Source organism: Anguilla rostrata, chromosome 1 (genome assembly GCF_018555375.3).
Source record: "Anguilla rostrata isolate EN2019 chromosome 1, ASM1855537v3, whole genome shotgun sequence".
NCBI classification, from domain to species: domain Eukaryota; kingdom Metazoa; phylum Chordata; class Actinopteri; order Anguilliformes; family Anguillidae; genus Anguilla; species Anguilla rostrata.
In genome coordinates, this window is record NC_057933.1 from 56733000 (window position 1) to 56752335 (window position 19336).

General features: G+C 42.1%; 1 protein-coding gene across 1 annotated transcript in view; it reads right to left on the minus strand.

The window, feature by feature from the left end:
• Positions 1 to 7212: 7212 nt before the first annotated feature.
• Positions 7213 to 19336, minus strand: part of osbpl10b (oxysterol binding protein-like 10b) — a 64872-nt gene continuing 52748 nt past the window's right edge. Inside the window, exons 9-12 of the mRNA XM_064343834.1 lie at positions 15148 to 15334; positions 14229 to 14411; positions 12913 to 13066; positions 7213 to 12073 (exon numbers count right to left, since the gene is read on the minus strand). Coding sequence (XP_064199904.1) covers positions 12029 to 12073; positions 12913 to 13066; positions 14229 to 14411; positions 15148 to 15334 — 569 coding nt within the window. The 3' untranslated portion in view covers positions 7213 to 12028. The remainder of the gene's footprint in view (positions 12074 to 12912; positions 13067 to 14228; positions 14412 to 15147; positions 15335 to 19336) is intronic.

A 19336-nucleotide genomic window follows, 5' to 3' on the forward strand; every position in this document is an offset into this window, starting at 1 on the left:
GGAAGAACAATATTGCTATTAGATTTCTCTCTGTCAATACTAGCAAATATCGCATAATATGAGAAAGTTATTGTGGGGTGGCGCTGACATCGTGGCAGGCGTTCGACAGTAAATTCTGATTTATTGTATGCTTTTAGCCATTTAAGATGCGTTCGCTTGTATGCTGGAAGGATCCTTGAAGCTAACCCTAACCCTAACCCTCACCCTCACCCTAACCCTAGCCCTAACCCTAACCCTAACCCCAACCGTAGCTCTAACCCTAACCCTAGCCCTAACCCTAACCTTAGCCCTAGCCCTAGCCCTAGCCCTAGCCCTGGCCCTAACCCTAACTTTAGAAATAATAATATAACAAATCAATAACTTAGGTTTAATAAACCGTTTTAAATGGTCAATATAGAACAAACCCCCTGCCCGCTCACCCTCCAAGTCCTTAGACTGTAGTATGGAGATTGAACATGTGAGTATAATGCCCAGTCAGGCATTGAGAATGACCAGCGCAATCTCGTGGTAATCATTCGCTGTTTACTCGACCCATGTTCATCCTCCCGTCAAATGGTTAATTAAACTATAAAAGATAACAGTCTACAAAAAACTATAACCTTATAAATAATATAACAAAGCAATAATTTAATCTTTATAAACCGTTTTTAATAGTCAATATAGAACAAACCCCCTGCCCGCTCGCCCCCCAAGTCCTTAGAATGTAGTATGGAGATTGAACATGTGAGTATAATGCCCAGTCAGGCATTGAGAATGACCAGCGCAATCTCGCGGTAATCATTCGCCGTTTACTCGACCCATGTTCATCCTCCCGTTAAATGAATAATTAAACCATGATATTTAACAAAGTATTTATCAGTAATTCAGCAAATCAATATAAACTATTTATAAAATCTATTTTATAAAGTTAATAGAAATAAACATCTTCACCCGCTCGCCCTCCAACTACTTAAACTGTAGCATGGAGGTTGAACGGGTGAGTACAATGCCCAATCAGGCATTTAGTGACCAGCGCAATCTCGCTGCTCATTCTCTGTTTACTCTCCCTATGTTCATCCTCCCGTTAAATGGTTAATCAAACCATAATATTTAACGGAGTCATAAAATTATATACATGGTAGCATAGAGGTTGACTGGTGAAGTGCAGTGTCCAGTCGGGTGTCTTATCGTCCGGTCTGCCACTCATCCGTTCGTCCGTCGGTTCGTGCCTTTGAGTCGGTTTGTCTGGTCGCATGCTCGGCCATTCACCCGTCCAATTGCCCGCCTGTTCGGTCGATCGGTTGTTTGTGCTTTCGGCCGTTCACCTACCTCCATTCGATTGCTCGGCTGTTCGATTGTCCGTTCATTCGTTCGTCGGTCCGGGCTTTTGAGAGCGTTCGTCTGGTTGCCATGACCATGCGTTCGTGCAATCGCCCGGCCGCTCGTTCCTTCGATCGGTCTTTCGCCGGCTCGTGCGTTCGTTGGGGGAACTATGTGGACATCTGGAACGTGGCCGACGCAATCTCGCGGCTCATGGTTCCTATTGTGCTCACCATAATCACCCTCTCGTTAAAACATAAAATCGTGTACGTGGTAGCATGGATGTGGACTGGTCGAGTATGTTGGCCAGGGACAACGGAAAGTAACAGCGCAATCTCGCTGTGAAAAACTCCTCTTTTGCTCACTAGAACATACTACCGTTAAATTAGCAAACCTTCATTCCGGATTATAGCCAGGATTGAGAGTTGTGCTCGACAAACGTAGGCCCGTGCATGCCCTTGGTCTCCCCCGACCAACCACGCAGTCTATGTACTGTGATGGGGGGAGCCATTGTCCTAAGAAGTCCTAAGAAGTCCTAAGTCCGAAGTCCGAAAAGTGTCCACACTTCCTAAGTCCTATGTCCGAAGTCCGAAAAGTGTCCACACTTCCTAAGTCCTATCTCCTAAGTCCTATCTCCTAAGTCCTATCTCCTAAGTCCGAAAAGTGTCCACACTTCCTAACTCCTAAGTCCTATGTTCTAAGTCCGAAGTGTCCACACTTCCTAACTCCTAAGTCCTATGTCCTATATCCTAAGTCCTATGTCCTATATCCTAAGTCCTATGTCCTATCTCCTAAGTCCTATGTCCTAAGTCCTATCTCCTAAGTCCTATCTCCTAAGTCCACTCCTATGTCCTAGTCCTAAGTCCGAAGTGTCCACATTCCTATTCCTAAGTCCTATGTCCTAAGTCCTATTCCTAGTCTATGTCCAGTCCTAAGTCATGTCCAAGTCCTATCTCCTAAGTCCTATGTCTATCTCCTAAGTCCTATCTAAGTCCTATTCCTAAGTCCTATGTCCATCTCCTAAGTCTATGTCTAATCCTAATCCTAAGTCCTATGTCCACTATCCTAAGTCCTAGTGTCCTATCTATCTAGTCCTATTCCTAAGTCCTATGTCCTAGTCCTATCTCTAACCAAATGTCCTATCTTCCATGTCCTATGTCTAATTCCATATGTCCCATTCCTATGTCCTATGTCCTAAGTCCGAAAAGTGTCCACACTTCCTATGTCCGAAGTCCGAAAAGTGTCCACACTTCCTAAGTCCTATGTCCTAAGTCCTATCTCCTAAGTCCGAAAAGTGTCCACACTTCCTATGTCCTAAGTCCGAAGTGTCCACACTTCCTATGTCCTAGTCCTAAGTCCGAAAAGTGTCCACACTTCCTAGTCCAAGTCCATGTCCAACTTCTCGAAGTCCGAAGGTCACACTTCCTATTCAAGTCCTAGTCAATAGTGTCCAATTCCTATGTCCTATTCCTAAGAGGTCCATTCTAGTCCTATCTAGTCCGAAGTCCTTCTATCCTAAGTCCAATTCCTAGCTAGTCCTAGTCCTATTTCCCAATCCTATGTCCTAAGTCTGAGTCCTGTCATCCTCTAAGTCCTATGTCCTAACCATGTCCACCTTCCTATGTCCTATGTCCTATGTCCAACAAGTGTCCACACTTCCTATCCTATGTCCTAGTCCTAGTCCTAAGTCCGAAAGTGTCCACACTTCCTATCCTAGTCCTATGTCCAATCTAGTCCTAAGTCACATGTCCTAACTCCTAATCCATGTCCATATCCTAAGTCCTATGTCCTATTCCTAAGTCCTAGTCCTATTCCTAAGTCCAATGTCCATCTATCTCTCAGTCCTATGTCCATTCCTAGTCCAAGTCCTATGTCCTACCTTCCTAAGTCCTATGTCCTAGTCCTAGTCCTAAGTCCAAAAGTGTCCACATTCCTAATCCTAGTCCTACAAGTCCATCCTAAGTCCTATGTCCTATCCTAGTCCAATGTCCAATTCCTATTCCTCCTAAGTCCTATGTCCTAAGTCCATCCTAGTCATCTAAGTCCTATCTCCTAAGTCTATGTCATCCTAAGTCCATGTCCACATCCTATGTCCTAAGTCCTAAGTCCTATCTCCTAAGTCCTATGTCCACTCCTAGTCTATGTCCTAAGCCTATCTCCTAAGTCCTAGTCCTAAGTCCGAAAGTGTCCACACTTCCTAAGTCCTATGTCCTAAGTCCTATGTCCTAATCGGTCCATTCCTAGTCCATTCTAAGTCCTAAGTCCGAAAAGTGTCCACACTCCTATCCAAGTCCATGTCCCATTCATGTCCTAAGTCCACCAAGTCCACATTCCTATCTTCTAAGTCCGAAGTCCACTCCTAAGTCCTATGATCCATCTCCTATGTCCTAAGTCCGATGTCCAATTCCTAGTCCTAAGTCCATATCCTAGTCCTAAGTGTCCATCTCCTAAGTCCTAGTCCTGTCTAAGTCTATATCCTATGTCCTAAGTCACATGTCCTATCCTAAGTCCTAAGTCCGAAAGTGTCCCACTTCCTATCGTTCTAAGTCCTAAGTCATGTCCTTCCTAAGTCCGAAAAGTGTCCACACTTCCTAGTCCAAGTCCTAGTCCTATCTCTAAGTCCTATGTCCTAAGTCCTATCCTATCCAAGTCCTATGCTAGTCCTATCACACTTAGTCCTATGTCCAATCCTAATGTCCTATCTATGTCCAAGTGTCCTATGTCCTAAGTCCTAAGTCCAAGTGTCACCTAGTCCTATGTCCTATGTCCAATATGTCCTAGTCCTATGTCCTAAGTCCGAAAGTGTCCATTCCTATCCAAGTCCGAAGTGTCCACATTCCTAAGTCCTAGTCCTAGTCCTATTCCTAGTCCTAAGTCCAATGTCCAATGTCCTATGTCACCTAGTCCTAAGTCCGAAGTGTCCACACTTCTATGTCCTATTAAGTATCCTAAGTCCAAAGTGTCCACACTTCCTAGTCCTAGTCCAAGTCCAGTTCCACCATGTCCTATTCCAAGTCCGAAGTGTCCACATTCCTATGTCCTAAGTCCGAAGTGTCACACTCAGTCCAAGTCCAAGGTCCACACTTCCTAGTCCTATGTCCTAAGTCAATGTCCAAGTCCTATTCTAAGTCCATGTCATCTACCCAGTCCTAAGTCCGAATGTCCACATTCCTATGTCCTAAGTCATGTCCAAGTCCTAAGTCGAAAATGTCCACACTTCCTAAGTCCTAAGTCCTAGTCCTATCCAAGTCATTCCTATGTCCTATGTCCTAAGTCCATCCCACTCCTAGTCCTATGTCTAATCCTATGTCCATCTCCTAAGTCCATTCCTATAAGTCCTATCTCCTATGTCCTAGTCTATGTCCACTTGTCCAATCCTAGTCCTAATGTCCATCCTATGTCCTAAGTCCTGTCGAGTGTCCATTCCTAGTCCTAGTCCAATGTCCACTCCTATGTCTAAGTCCTATCAAGTGTCCTACCTTCCTAAGTCCTATGTCCTAAGTCCGAAAGTGTCCACATTCCTAGTCCTATGTCCAAGTCCATCTCCTAAGTCCGAGTAAGCCACACTTCCTAAGTCCTATGTCCTAAGTCCTATCTCCTAAGTCCGAAAAGTGTCCACACTTCCTATGTCCTATGTCCTAAGTCCGAAAAGTGTCCACACTTCCTATGTCCTATGTCCTAAGTCCGAAAAGTGTCCACACTTCCTATGTCCTATGTCCGAAGTCCGAAAAGTGTCCACACTTCCTATGTCCGAAGTCCGAAAAGTGTCCACACTTCCTATGTCCGAAGTCCGAAAAGTGTCCACACTTCCTAAGTCCTATGTCCTAAGTCCTATGTCCTAAGTGTCCTAAGTCCTAAGTGTCCACACTTCCTAAGTGTCCTAAGTCCTAAGTCCTAAGTGTCCACACTTCCTAAGAGTCCTAAGTCCTAAATGTCCACACTTCCTAAGTGTCCTAAGTCCTAAGTGTCCTATGTCCTAAGTGTCCTAAGTCCTATGTCCTAAGTGTCCACACTCCCAAAGTGTCCTAAGTCCTAAGTGTCCACACTTCCTAAGTGTCCTAAGTCCTAAGTGTCCACACTTCCTAAGTCCTACATGTCCACACTTCCTAAATGTCCTAAGTCCTAAGTGTCCACACTTCCTAAGTGTCCGAAGTCCTAAGTGTCCACACTTCCTAAGTGTCCTAAGTCCTATGTCCTAAGTGTCCACACTTCCTAAGTGTCCTAAGTGTCCACACTTCCTAAGTGTCCACACTTCCTAAGTGTCCACACTTCCTAAGTGTCCTATGTCCTATGTCCTAAGTGTCCACACTCCCAAAGTGTCCTAAGTCCTAAGTGTCCACACTTCCTAAGTGTCCTAAGTCCTAAGTGTCCACACTTCCTAAGTGTCCTAAGTCCTAAGTGTCCACACTTCCTAAGTGTCCGAAGTCCTAAGTGTCCACACTTCCTAAGTGTCCTAAGTCCTATGTCCTATGTCCTAAGTGTCCACACTTCCTAAGTGTCCTAAGTGTCCACACTTCCTAAGTGTCCTATGTCCTAAGTGTCCTAAGTCCTATGTCCTAAGTGTCCACACTTCCTTAGTGTCCTAAGTCCTAAAAGTCCACACTTCCTAAGTGTCCTAAGTCCTAAAAGTCCACACTTCCTAAGTGTCCTAAGTCCTAAGTCCTAAAAGTCCACACTTCCTAAGTGTCCTAAGTCCCCTAAAGGTCCACACTTCCTAAGTGTCCTAAGTCCCCTAAAGGTCCACACTTCCTAACTGTCCTAAGTCCCCTAAAGGTCCAAACTTCCTAAGTGTCCTATGTCCCCTAAAGGTCCACACTTCCTAAGTGTCCTAAAGGTATTTGTATTTCTCTAGAAAACATTATCAATACCTCAAGCCAAGCATAAAACACAAATTGCAGAATACCTGCAGTGATACAAACTTGGTGTTAATGCCACTGTCACAGAATGTCACTTTTCTGTGATCCTCCTACCATGGTTGAACCATACCCTTGTGATTGCAATATAATGCCTCACACAAGGGTGCATTCACCTGATATGTGACTGGGATGTTGTGGAAATGCCTCTGAATTGTACACACTAGGCCTATATAAGTCATTTACAAAAATGTTTTTGGGAAATGATCTTAAAATTATGTTTATTTTTATGTCTGAGCTTACGCTTTATTTATAAAAATAAATAAAAATAACTGCGCTTACATTGTTTTTAAGAGGCATATCTGTGTTATGCACCTGTGATATACAAGTTTGAAATGAAGGTGCTTTACCATTACCCCTTCTCATGAATGCAGCCAATAACAGCCATTTTCCTCTAAATAAGGCTGCATTTCAACATTGCTCGCAATCTTCATGCCTAAAATTGATGATCAAATGAATGTTATTCTGACAACGTGAACACAACCCACTTCGGGGATTCGCGTGCAGCCTTCAAACGTGGAGTAGCTCCACATAACCAGCAGGTGGTTGACTTGCGTCTGGTATAAACTTTGCATAGCAATACGATCATATCCATGTCAAAGTGGAATTTTTATAAATGCTTGGTCAGTTTTCTGCATAAACCACTATTTAAGATACAATTTGATTGTAAGACCGTTTTATAAACGAGGCCCCTGGATGTGTGCTTTTTTATTTATTTTTACACAGACAGTCAAGGATAAGACTCTATCCTGTATGGGCAGTGGCTGGCATCTCATCCCAGGTAACCCAAGCACCATCAGTGGATGCAGCTTCTGCAGAGCAGCACACATTGTTTTAAATAAAGGAAAGGATATCTATACAGCAACTGTATTAAAGGTGGATTTCTGTATATGTGGAAACCTGTTATTCTCTTTAAAAAAGGTTGTCTGAGGCTTATAGGGCTGTTCTTGTGTCAACATATGTATAAAACAAATGTTTTTACAAAAAAAGGCCAGCCGGATTGATTTCCATGGCATATTTATTAAAACAAAAATTGTAAATCTGTTCACCCCCTCATAAAAACAAAAAAATCTAAGTGTTGCATAGATTATACACAGGTGGACAAGAGTTTGGTTCAAGCTCTTTGAATACATTGCAGTGCTGTACTCCTAATGTGTTACATACACAGATTCAGGACACTGCATTTGCTGCTGCATTTGTGGGTACCCAGGTGTTCCCACATGGACCAGCTGACCCTGTTTCAGGGGGATTCATGGCTGAGGAATAACGATTTGAGTTTACAAAGCTCAGATTCACCCCTTTGTTTGGCTGTTTATACACACAGCCTTCAATACCCCACCTTGACATCACACAAAGTGCATCCAAGTCCAAATAAGGTAAGACAAACACTCCGCCTATCACTAAAGCTTACTGATCAACCTAGAAAAACTGCCATGTGGAACGCTACAAGATTTCTGGATAAAATAATCTGCTAAATGAATAATGTAATAAAGTAAAAGAAAATGCATGAATAGAAAATTCTAAAATGTAATATGGTTTTTTGATAAAACTTGTGAAATGGATGCTACAGCCCATTCTAATAAAGTCAGGCAGACCAGATAACGGGACTTAATGTCATTCAGGGCCACGAGACCATGTGAAAGGATGATAGCTATTACAATTATACCTATTGTATGTGGATTAGCTTGGATTTTGGGTTTGAATTGAATGAACTGTCAAGATGATACAGAACAGTGATTCTGTGTAGGACGCATACAAAAAAAGGTTCCACAAATGGACTTACCTCTAATAAAGTGACATTAATATGCCCCCCCCCCCACCTAACAAATTAAGACATGGGTGTCAGAATCCAGTCTTGGAGGGCCACACTGCTGGATTTTGGTATTTCAGAATTTCAGTGTTTCAGAACCAGTGATTTTAAGTCATTGACTGCTGATTAAGAGGACACCACAAACAGATGCAAGCACAATAGCACTCTAGGACTGCACTTTCATACCCCTGAATTTAAAAAGTGTGTAGAGTAGACCAGCCATTCTCACACATGATACAGGTCCCAAAGTTGGCATGTGCTGATATTTGTTGCTGGCATTCTCTTGATCAATCGAGTCTTTCCTTAAACAAGGCAGGTTTGGCTTATTTGCTTTGCCCTTTCCCACAAATAATTTGTTTTCTGTGACCAGGTTTCCACACTTTCAGTGATTAGGACCCCACAGATTTCACATATCAGTCTATTATTTCATTAAAAATGTGACCTCTTTTTTCATGTAGCACATTACAGAAAACTAAAACATTAGTGAATGTGAGGCATTGGTAGCAGGCACAGCTAGTCCTGACATATAATGAGACATCAGGAGGGTAAATCATCTCTCAAACAATGCCTAATTACATACAATTAACAGCTTATGTTTGAAGAACAGCAGCATACACTGCATAGACTATAGCTACTTCAGAAATAGGGTAAGAGGTTATGAAAGGGTAAGGGTGATAAGGGTTGGGGTTAGGGTTACACACTTAAGAAGTAGGGGTAAGAGGTTATGAAAAACAAAATGGAAAAAGCATGCTTCAGTGCATGTTTATCCAACCCCTTTGCAAGATCCTTCACACCACCGACTTTAAGAAAATACTGAAGGTTTCACAGCTGCACAGCTGAGTGCCAGGTTAATCTGTAATCCCTGTTGTTATGGTAGAGAACATCCTACTAAGGTAGCACATTGCCCAGTCCCCCGAACATTGTGAGCTGCTTCACTGTTTCTCTTTAAATTACAGTAGTGTATAACACGCCCAGTTAAATCCAAGGGGGAAAAACACTATAAACTGTCCATCGTTCCTGTGTTTATAAATACTGAGAATATAAGCAATTATGCAATATTACAATAAAAACATTACAATTACACAAGGTGATATTTGCCTATGTTTGTCTAACTGTATGATTATCTCATTGGGGACTGAAATTCAAATGCAACTGCCAAACTGCTGTCATTGGGAAAGGACTGGTATGTCACCTCAGAGCGTGCCACCTCCCATAAATCATTACACATTTCCTCATACATCACACATACAATACTTTTGTCAAATATTGTAAAATATTCCAAAATACTGAAAAATATATAATCTGACAGCCATTAATAAAATCCTTTCCAGGGTGGAACATGGTGATTATGATTATGAAGTTTGAGTATTATCACTACTATACTAATAATTCATAAAACTGCCAAAAGAGCTTGATTTTTTCTGAACACTAAAACTAATTGAGGTTTGTAAGTTTTATATATCACATGAGTCATACCACAATAGTGAGCACTCGCATGTGAGAATCTTTGTACTGACTCTCCTAAACTGAAGTCAATTAGAATAATTATTATGTAGAAAGGAAAAGTAACCTATGCTCCCCAGACTGCAGGATATTTTCCTCATCATTTAATTTTTGCTCATTAGTTTGCCACTGCAGAACTCTTGGGGAGGAGGCTGTCTCACAAACTGTGCCCTGTACTCAACACACCAATGTGCTGTAAGACAGTGAGTCAGAGCGAATTTAAAGTTTGAACAGGCTGAACCCAAATGGAGGACAAGCATACATTGTCGTCCTTGAAAAGGGCCTCTTAACAGTATTAGGAAAATCACTGTGTCATAGCCAGTGCAATACAAAATTAGGACATGTTTGTATGTTGGGACCTCTACATCTTTCTCAGTGTTTTAGAAATTAATACTTTTTTCCAGACTCCAAGACCACCTGGTGAACCTAGCAGCATGTGATTGTTATAACACGAAGTGCAATGATTACATTCTTAAAGGATTATACTGTGCATACCATCCACTTGAGCAGCACGGGTGGCAGGTTTAGTGAACCGACTCCCTCTGGAGATTCAGAAGACCACAAATTCCAGACCTTTAACCCCATCTGCTCATGGCATACTGATTCAGAGAACATAGGAGTGAATTTCCCAGCATCCACATTCTAATTCAGTATCCTCTTCCTAATTTAATAAATGCATGAATATTAAAAAAAGAAAAAAATGTTTTTAAGGGACGTGAAATGACATTCAGTCATCTGGAACCCAAATGGATGTAGAGTTCCTGTAGCTGAGGGCTTGTGGCTGAACTGTCCAGAGTGAAAAGGGTATGCAGAACTATCAAAGCAAATGGAGGGAGAGGAGTCTCATAAGCATTTTTCCTTATTTTTAATTAGGGTTCGTTCTGGGGTTCTAAGCAGGGTGAGAAAAAAGTTGATGGCTATGGGATCAAATTGTGGAGCTCTTATGAGACTGAACTAAAGGTATATTTGTGTTACCTCTACACTTTATTCAATGTAAGAACCTGTCCATCTGTTAGATTGATTGCAGCTGGGCAGCTGGGCAGCAGTAGCATTGTGTATAGACGATGGATTTGCAGTTCTGTGACTCACCTAAACTGAATAAAGCTGACAGCTGCTGTGAAATGTGACTAAAGCAGGAAAATACTCTCTTTGGGAATGTGCTCTGGTTAAAAAAAATAAATAAATAAAATGTAAAAAGTTCACAGATGGGTCTGCCTGAAAAAGTGCTGAAGACAGTTAGGACAGTTACGCCAACACAAGTCAAACACAAGCAGGTGTGTTCTACTTCCAGTCGAACTACACCTGTCCACAAACAACCTGACCGAGCACCCCTTATAAACACTGCACAGGAGAAGCCAAACCAGACCTCCCTGGATTGGGCCACTGGGCCCTCTGGCAAGCATGGCAAGACATCACTGGCCAGTTTATTTAAGGACCACAGTAATGAGGTGAGATAGTACTTAAAACACATTTGGATGTAGCTAGTTTCACCTTAACAGTATGTGTCTGACAGGTTTTGGCAATACAGTTTCAGAGATGATAATTTAGGCACATATGAAATGCAAGGTACGCAGAAATGTAAGGTAACTATTGATATGGATTTATGGCCTGTTAGACCAAAAGAGATGCCAATGCAGATCCACAGTCCCCAATTTCAGCACACAAACAGAATTGGCCTGTATGAGTGTGCTCCCATTTTCATAAACAGCTCACTCAGGAATACTAAATTAAAACCATCTTACATGTTTAAATTCATGATAAAACACAATATATAATTAATTCATTTCCCTGTACTTGTGGTGACAGCACTGATTTATACTTTGGTACAGTATTCCTGTGGTTTATATAGTAACCAGAACATGCAATGTTATTGGAGGAAAAATACTTGCCGGGTTGGGAGTTTCCTATATAGCCTGTCATTCCTGGTGGACTGTGGAATGATTGCAGTGGGTAGTGGATGTCATTTTTATGTTCCCTTTACCTGAAGTGAACATCAGTTTCAACTTTATGGGGGCACTTAAGGGCAGATTTGAACCAAGAAGTCCTACAGCTGAAGATGATAACCATATCTTTGTGATCTCTTTTGAGGTCTTTAAAAGAATGTGAGCAGTGTGTGAACAGCAATATGTGAACAATACTGAAAATGTCAGTGGCAATTTACTTCATACAGTATATGTGCAAAACAGGTCTTTGTAAAAGTTAAAAATATAAATGTTACACATACATACATATTACGTATATATACTTATGTGTATTTCAGTCCTAATTTTCTCCAAGGTGGAAGAGGTGCACCAGGAGCAGGTGTACAAATATGGCCCTGGTGGAAGGGATTCTGGAAACTTTCCACCCCTGTAAGTGATCAGTCCTGCTTCCACTCCTGGGTTTGAATACCAGATGCTGGCTGTGGTCACTTGGCTTCAGTGTCCCAAATGAAACAGGCAACACCCTTTCCTTGGTCCCGCCTCTACGGCCCAGTGATGGCTGGCTGACACCAGTTCCTGTGTCAATGTGTTTTCCACAGGGGGCTGTGGTATACCCAGCCTTCGCCCTGCAAACCACACACAAGAATATTGCTTTACTCACAGTATACGCACAATAACCAGTTTAACATATTCACAATAATCACAGTAATATACTCACTGTATGCTCACTACAATAAGCAACATAATCAAAATAATGCTTTTTCACAAAAGAATATTATAACATAATCACTGTATACTCAATACAATAACTAGCATTATATAGTGTATACTCACTATAACTGCAGCATTATAATCAGTGCAAATGCACTGTAAATGTATTATAATCATTGAAACAATTGGACTGTACACACATTATAATCACTAACATTAGACTCCCACTGTAAACTCACTATATTTACTGGAATATTATGCTAAAAGCTAGAGAGCCATCATTCTACTTGCCATCCTGATTGTGAATCAAAGTCAGTTAGTTGATGGGTTATGTTGATATTTTAGCTATATTAATTTGCTCCTGAGATGGTTGTAATGATGGTACCTCAGCGAAGATATATAGCGTTTAAAAAGTGCTTTCATACCCAATTGACGATGCGAAGCACCATATGGGTCTTCTGGAAGTAAAGGTAATTAGACAGTAGTGTCCTTTCATGCCACACTGGCTGTGGCGGCTACAATATATATCAAAATGCTGTCATCTTTATGGCATATTTTTTCCCAGGTGGGACACCGCTGTTGTACTCTAATTAACCTGAATTGCTTCAGCAAATACTCAGTTGTGCGAATGGATTATATGTACACAACGTAAGCTGTATGAGTCGCCCTGGATAAGAGCGTCTGCTAAAGGCCTAAAATGCAAGCGTAATGAGGGGAGCGGAGTGCTCCACGGTGACAGAGCACACCGCCTCACCTCTTTGATGAAGTATCTGGGTTTCCAGGGCGTGTTGCTGGCGGCTCTCTGCCTCCCCTCGCTGCGCTGACGCTCCTCCAGGAGGTGTTTGTGTTTGGTGGCTGTGTCCACGTTCCCCTCTTTCAGCGCCTCCGTCACTGGGTGCCACAGCCGCCTGAGATGCACCACACCATCGTTACCTCCCTTTTCACCTCGTTACATCACCTCACCATACGCACAGCGCCACCTCACAGCACAGTAGCGGTTATCTACTATTTCAACCTGCCTGCATGCTGTTGGGTACAAAGTCATTTACAAAGAACAGTACAATCCCTATCTCCCAAATCCCAAACTACCGTCCCCTAACCACTGTCGCGTGTTCACACACATCCAAAGTGTAATGCCTGCAAACACATGTGCAGACATTCAAGGGTGAAACATTTACCCGGTGCACTAAGGAACTGTGAAACAGGCTGAACTTGTGACTTTTGTGTAAAACCAGCAAAAAGTGTAGTTGGCTTGGAAACTGATCTCCTTTTAGCAATTAGAGACTCCAGAACAAAGGACTTACAAGGCAGCCATTCAATCATCCCATTGCATTGAGAGAGCTGGCAGCATTATAATGAAAATCTCTGTTTTTATTGCACTCACACTGGGACAACAAAAGCCTCACTGCCAGTCACTCTCATTCCTAATAAGGAGGCAGTTTGAGTCCTACAGGAAGTGAGTATGAACACATTGGCGTGAGGGGAGAAGCCCATGACACTGCCCACATCTACACTTAATTTAGCATGCTATTTATAGTTAGTTTGTACATAAAGAGCATAATCAGCTGCAGTCAGTGGATATGAAATCCTCTAGAGTTTTGAGGTCTGAAGTGCAACAAAATGACCATCTGTAAACCTGTTTCTTTATTACTCATATTAAGTGTGTTGTGCTTGTGGATGAAATGTTCTGCTGAACAAGATTAATAGATTAATATAATGGCACACACAGTTCCGAAACGAAGTAATGTGCCAACAGAAAACCTTTCAGTGGAAGCCACCACTCCATGGGGAGGCTAATTCCTGCTTAGAGGCTTGCCTCGCATTGTGATGTCTTAACAACACATTAGCAATGTTACATAGCTGCTCGCCCAGTTCCCTCCCTTCCCTGATAGCAGGACCATCGCTGAAGGCACCAAATGACCAACAGAATAAATAAGGGGTTCCCATTGATTCAAAGGAACAACATAACACGCACAAACACACACACACACACACACACACACACACTCGCATGCATACACACACACACACACACACACACACACACACACATTCAGGCCCCTTGCTCACCGAGACTCCATCAGACCCTGCCTCTCCACTGGCCGGATCTTCTTCTTGATGATTGGCAGTTTGGAAGTGTCAATCACTTTGGTCTCGCCACTGCTGTAGGTGAACTCCAGTGTCCCATTCCACTCCCCCTGTGCTTTGCACACAATGGTATTGGTGGGGTTGTGTTTGACTTCTGCTGTCACCCTGGGGTCAGAGAGACACTGGAGTCACTTTAGAGACTCAATGGCAATCCAAAAACATTTAAGATCAGTTTCCAAGTCATTTAGGGGAAAAGCAAGAAGTGTTAACCAACAAAGAATAAGAGAAACACAACACTTCGGGAACTGTAGAACACAAATTTTGTAAATAAAGTTTTCTTTCAATATTAAAAATAGTATGACAAAGCAATCTTTTTTCTCAATGTGAAATAGCGTATTTGCCTTTAAGGTAAGACAACTGCATTGTTTGAAAGGCACTCTGCTTGCTCGTCATGTACCGCACGCTCACTCTGTTCTGTTTCTTACATGGCCCTATAAAAAGCGTGCACACGATAAAAGGCTATTCTTCATTACAATCAAAGATCTCTCTACTGTTCTAACTTTGTGGATTGTGTTCTTTGAGCAACCCCTGTCCTTGCATTTCCCTAGACTATTTGAACCAAAATCCATTGGAGCGCTTTTCAATCAATAAAAGCAATTTACACGTTCCCTATATCTAATGGGTATTCCAGAACATGTCTTGCCCAGCAGCTGACAGACAGTCCTGGATCTGCTGGCTAAATAAACACCTGTAGTTCTGAGACAGGTAACTGGCTGCGTGATGACAATGACCATGGATCAGTTCACCTGTCAACTCCCTGCTGTAACACATGGCTGCCCACTCGACATCTGTGACCTATGTCTACACTCACTCACATGCACACATACACTCAGGCTGGTACCTGTGCACTTTCCCTCCGTAGAAGGGCTTGGTGTGGAATGTGACGGTGGCGGAGTAGCCACTCTTGGCACAGTTGATGGAGACTTTACCCCCCAGCTCCACCCAGGGCACAGTGAGGATGGAGCGGGCGTAGGCACAGGGCAGCGTGAAGACGTACTCCTCATCGTGCTCCAGAAGGCATAGGACCCCTGTGCAGCAGGGGGCAGAAGTCAATGCATGTATGCATTACTGTATATGCAGCAAGCTAGTATTTGACAACAAACAACAACCGTCCCATGACCAACCAGTAGATCCCACTCCGCAATTTTGGTATTCAGGTATTTGCACATTGAGTCTGATGAAAATAATGATGAAAAATAATGTTTGATGAAAATGATATTTGTAAAATTATGAATGATAATAGGGCTAATAATGTCCCGAAGTCACATATGTCCTTCGCCTGTGGCTCAGCATTCAGTACTAGTCAGCAGGGCACAGCAGCATATGGCGCACCCGCCTGCTCAGGCCAGGTCTATTGTACAAGTTGCAGCCCAGCATATGGCGAGTTGCTAATTTTCGTACTTCCCCAAGCAATGTGCAGGATCATAACCTATTCAAAAGCCAATAAACCGGGGATCATATGCAGTCCAGTTTGACTTTGATGTAAATCCCCCAAGCAGGAAAATGCATACTTTGCATATATTGTTCAATGTCTTTTTCTTTATTCTAATGTTAATTCCTGTGTTTATTTCTCTTTTGAATTGTTCATGGTTGTTCTTACACTGTATTGCAGTCCCAAGGGAACTGTATACTGTATTTTTATTACACTTGTTTGATGACAATAAATGCAACCTGAATTTGAATCTTTCCGTTTTAATTATGTGACTGCAAGTAAAATGTCACATGCAAGCTATGTGTATTAACTGTATTAGTTACGCCCTTCCAAGCTAATTTAACATGGTCTGTTTTTCGTGGTTGGCTTGAGGTGCCGTACATTAGATTCTTCAACTCTGCACTACAGTTGTCACTCCTTTGTTTGATATTCAAAATATCAGGAAAATTTTGAATTTTGTAATCTTGTTGCTCCTCCCAGTTGCACTCATGGTATTGCTCAATATCAAGGAAACCTAAAAACAACAAGCCATGTTATTGTTTTGTCAGGAGGGTTTACCTTTAGGTAGCCTAAATATAAAGTTCATGCGTGGGTCATGCTACCTACATAGCCTGTTGGTACATTCTGAATGGAGCAGCCAAGAAAAACTGTAACTCCACCATAGCTCAGGAGTGTCATTTGGAAATACTACGGGTTCTATGCCATTGGTGACAAAATAATAACCAAGCCTGTTTTCCCTCCAAAGGAGATCAGCCAGTTTAGTTTAGTTTGAGTAACCCATGTCATTGTTGGGAATTAATGATGAAGTCTTTTCTTTCATTTGGGCAACAGCTGGCCTACCAAGTCATTTTATCGCTGTGAACAGCATCAATGCTATGATCTTCCCTGATTTTATTTTGTATAATAAAACCTAAATATACTGGTGTCATTATTTCTTGGTAATAGCATAACATATTTAAGCTATTTATCTACATGTTTAATGGGAAATTAACAGTGCCATAATAATTATACAGTATATCTAGGCAACATTTTATAGAAATTTTGACAGCAGAAAAATTAAAACAACTTCAGTTTCCTCTTGGGAAAGGCTGCTTCTAATGAGCTATCCTCATCTTCCTTTGCGGTGGTAGACTATAGAAATGGGCAGTACACTGGGGTACAAAGTGGATGACTCTTGAATGGGAAGAGGTCATTTAATTGGCTATGACTGAATCCAGCTGCAACACACCCACCAATAATAAATTCAGCCTAATCCAGCCAATTCCCCACCTGCGCTGCCCACTTTGACTGTGCAATCCTTGCCTCTGGTCACGAAAATACCTAAATTCAATAGCCACACCCATCCGGATAATAGAGCCCACTGAATCAACTACTACAAGCAGTCATGATTAAGTGCCACGACTGAATACACAAGGAAAAAGAAATAAAAACTGTAAGTGCATACCATTTTGGAGAGAGGAAAGTATGGTGAGTTCTACCAGCTCGTTCAGGAACAGTCTGAAGCTCTTCCAGAGATGCTACATTCTCACATAAAAAACAATGCACCAATCTGCAAGCTCAACCTTAATTGCTGTATTCACCAATGCCTTAGTTCCCCAGCTCTAATAATCTTGCCATACTTGCCTACTCTTTCAGCTCCTAATCAGCAAGCAAAAAATAAAAAATAAAAATAAAAAAATTAAAAGAACAAAATCTAACCAGATCCAAATAAAATAATGACATGAAATACATTTAACATTTTGTGTACAAGTAATCATAGAGTAGCCAGAGGGATACTTTCATAATGTATGAATAAACTGGACAGAAAACAGCTTCAGTGTGCACAGCCTTCATTGTGCTTCAAAACAGCCTCTCTCACCATGGACTGGAACCCATAACCCCACAGCTGTAAAGATACCCAGCAGTTTCATGGAGTTATGGTGAATTTGTATGTTAGCTCATGCCACAGCCTGAACAAAACAGGTCAGCTGCTTCACTGCCACAGACACCTTTCCCACAATCCCCCTTTCTTTTTTCATTACACACAAACATTCAAACTGCTAGTTACTGACTGGATGGTCAAAGACTTGAACTTTGCAACCCGGGTATGTGGGTGTGGAACTCAGAATGGGGATTTTGGGCTTTGGAGCGTGGCATCCCACTCCCCCTGGCAGTATGGCCCGGTTTCTTAGCTTATGTAAGTGACAGCTGTCCCACTGTAAAGTGCCAAGCCCAGTCAACCAGATGTGATAGCGCAGCTGTTTTCTGGGGTTGGGAGCCAGATTTGGGGCATTTCAGCGTCCTCTAGCCCCTGCAGCAGAAGGCGCCTGCACACTGCATGCCCTGCAGGAGTCATGTGACCGCACCATGTGAGGACGCAGCAGCAGCAGTGAGGAGCCCTGCATGCCACTGCACTGCACCCGCATCATAAAAACAAAAAACTATTTTAAAATCATTACCATAAAAAATATTTGTGGCCGCTGTGACTGCTAGGATTGTACCTTTTACTTGCCTGCTTTTTCCTCTAGCTGACAGAAATCTACTGAATACTTTTTTTTTTACTAAACTGAACATGAATAATAGGATGCTCACAATGAATCTCCAGAAAACTAATTTGAGACAAAATCTCATTTGACAGATAACAACAGTCTACAGTGTGTAGGTGGATTGCTTCCACAAGCTTCCTTAGTCAAGTGACTTTTCCCTCTCCTCCTCCCCCATGTGACTAGTGTGGGAAGGATAGAATAGGGAAATGAGAGGGAAGAGTACATAGTGACAGTGGATAATCTCACAACCCTGTAATACTCTAGGTGCAAATAAGGGATTACTGGCCATAAATCATGTGATCTGCAGCCTGGAACGACAGAACCATGTGACTCTTCATGCCTCCTCTATGTTGAAGTTCTACCAGCCTATCGGATTTGAACAGAAGGAGCCTGATTACATTCCAGTGAACATCTGTAGGTCTGGGACATGATTATGATGACATCACAGCCTTGGCAGTCCTCTAGGAAAACACAACTAATTCAGTCTCAGCAACAGTCATTTCATCTTGGGTTTCCTTCATTAATTACGTGAGGGTTTACACAGCAATAGAACATCACTGACAAATGTAAACTAACTAATTTCCACAGGGATGTGAACAATCTACAGCTGTAAAATGGTAGCTAGTTCCAGATTAAGAGTTGTACTTCTGTTTGCGTGAAGGAAGCAAAAACAGCAACCGCTGCAAGTTTCCATCTCTGTTCATGCATGGATCACGAATGAATCACAAATCAGTTCTATCACAAGTTTTCCATCAAAATCTTTCTGAGCCCTTTTCTGTTTAATATGAGCAACAGATACAGAGCTGTGAAGACACAAATGTACACACACGCATACACACACACACACAGAGGCATCTTGCAACATTGCTACCAGGCTCCTAAACTGATGTGGCATTCCTACTTTAGCTTATTCAATTTGGGAAACTTCCTGCTGCAAATTAAGTAATTATGTGCTTTATTGACATGGAAGTAGTTATATCACATGACTGGCATTAGGCTGACCTGTACTTGCTTTCACAAAGTTCTGAATTTAAACTGGGTCTTCAGGGCATCTGAAAAAGCATAAATTCCCC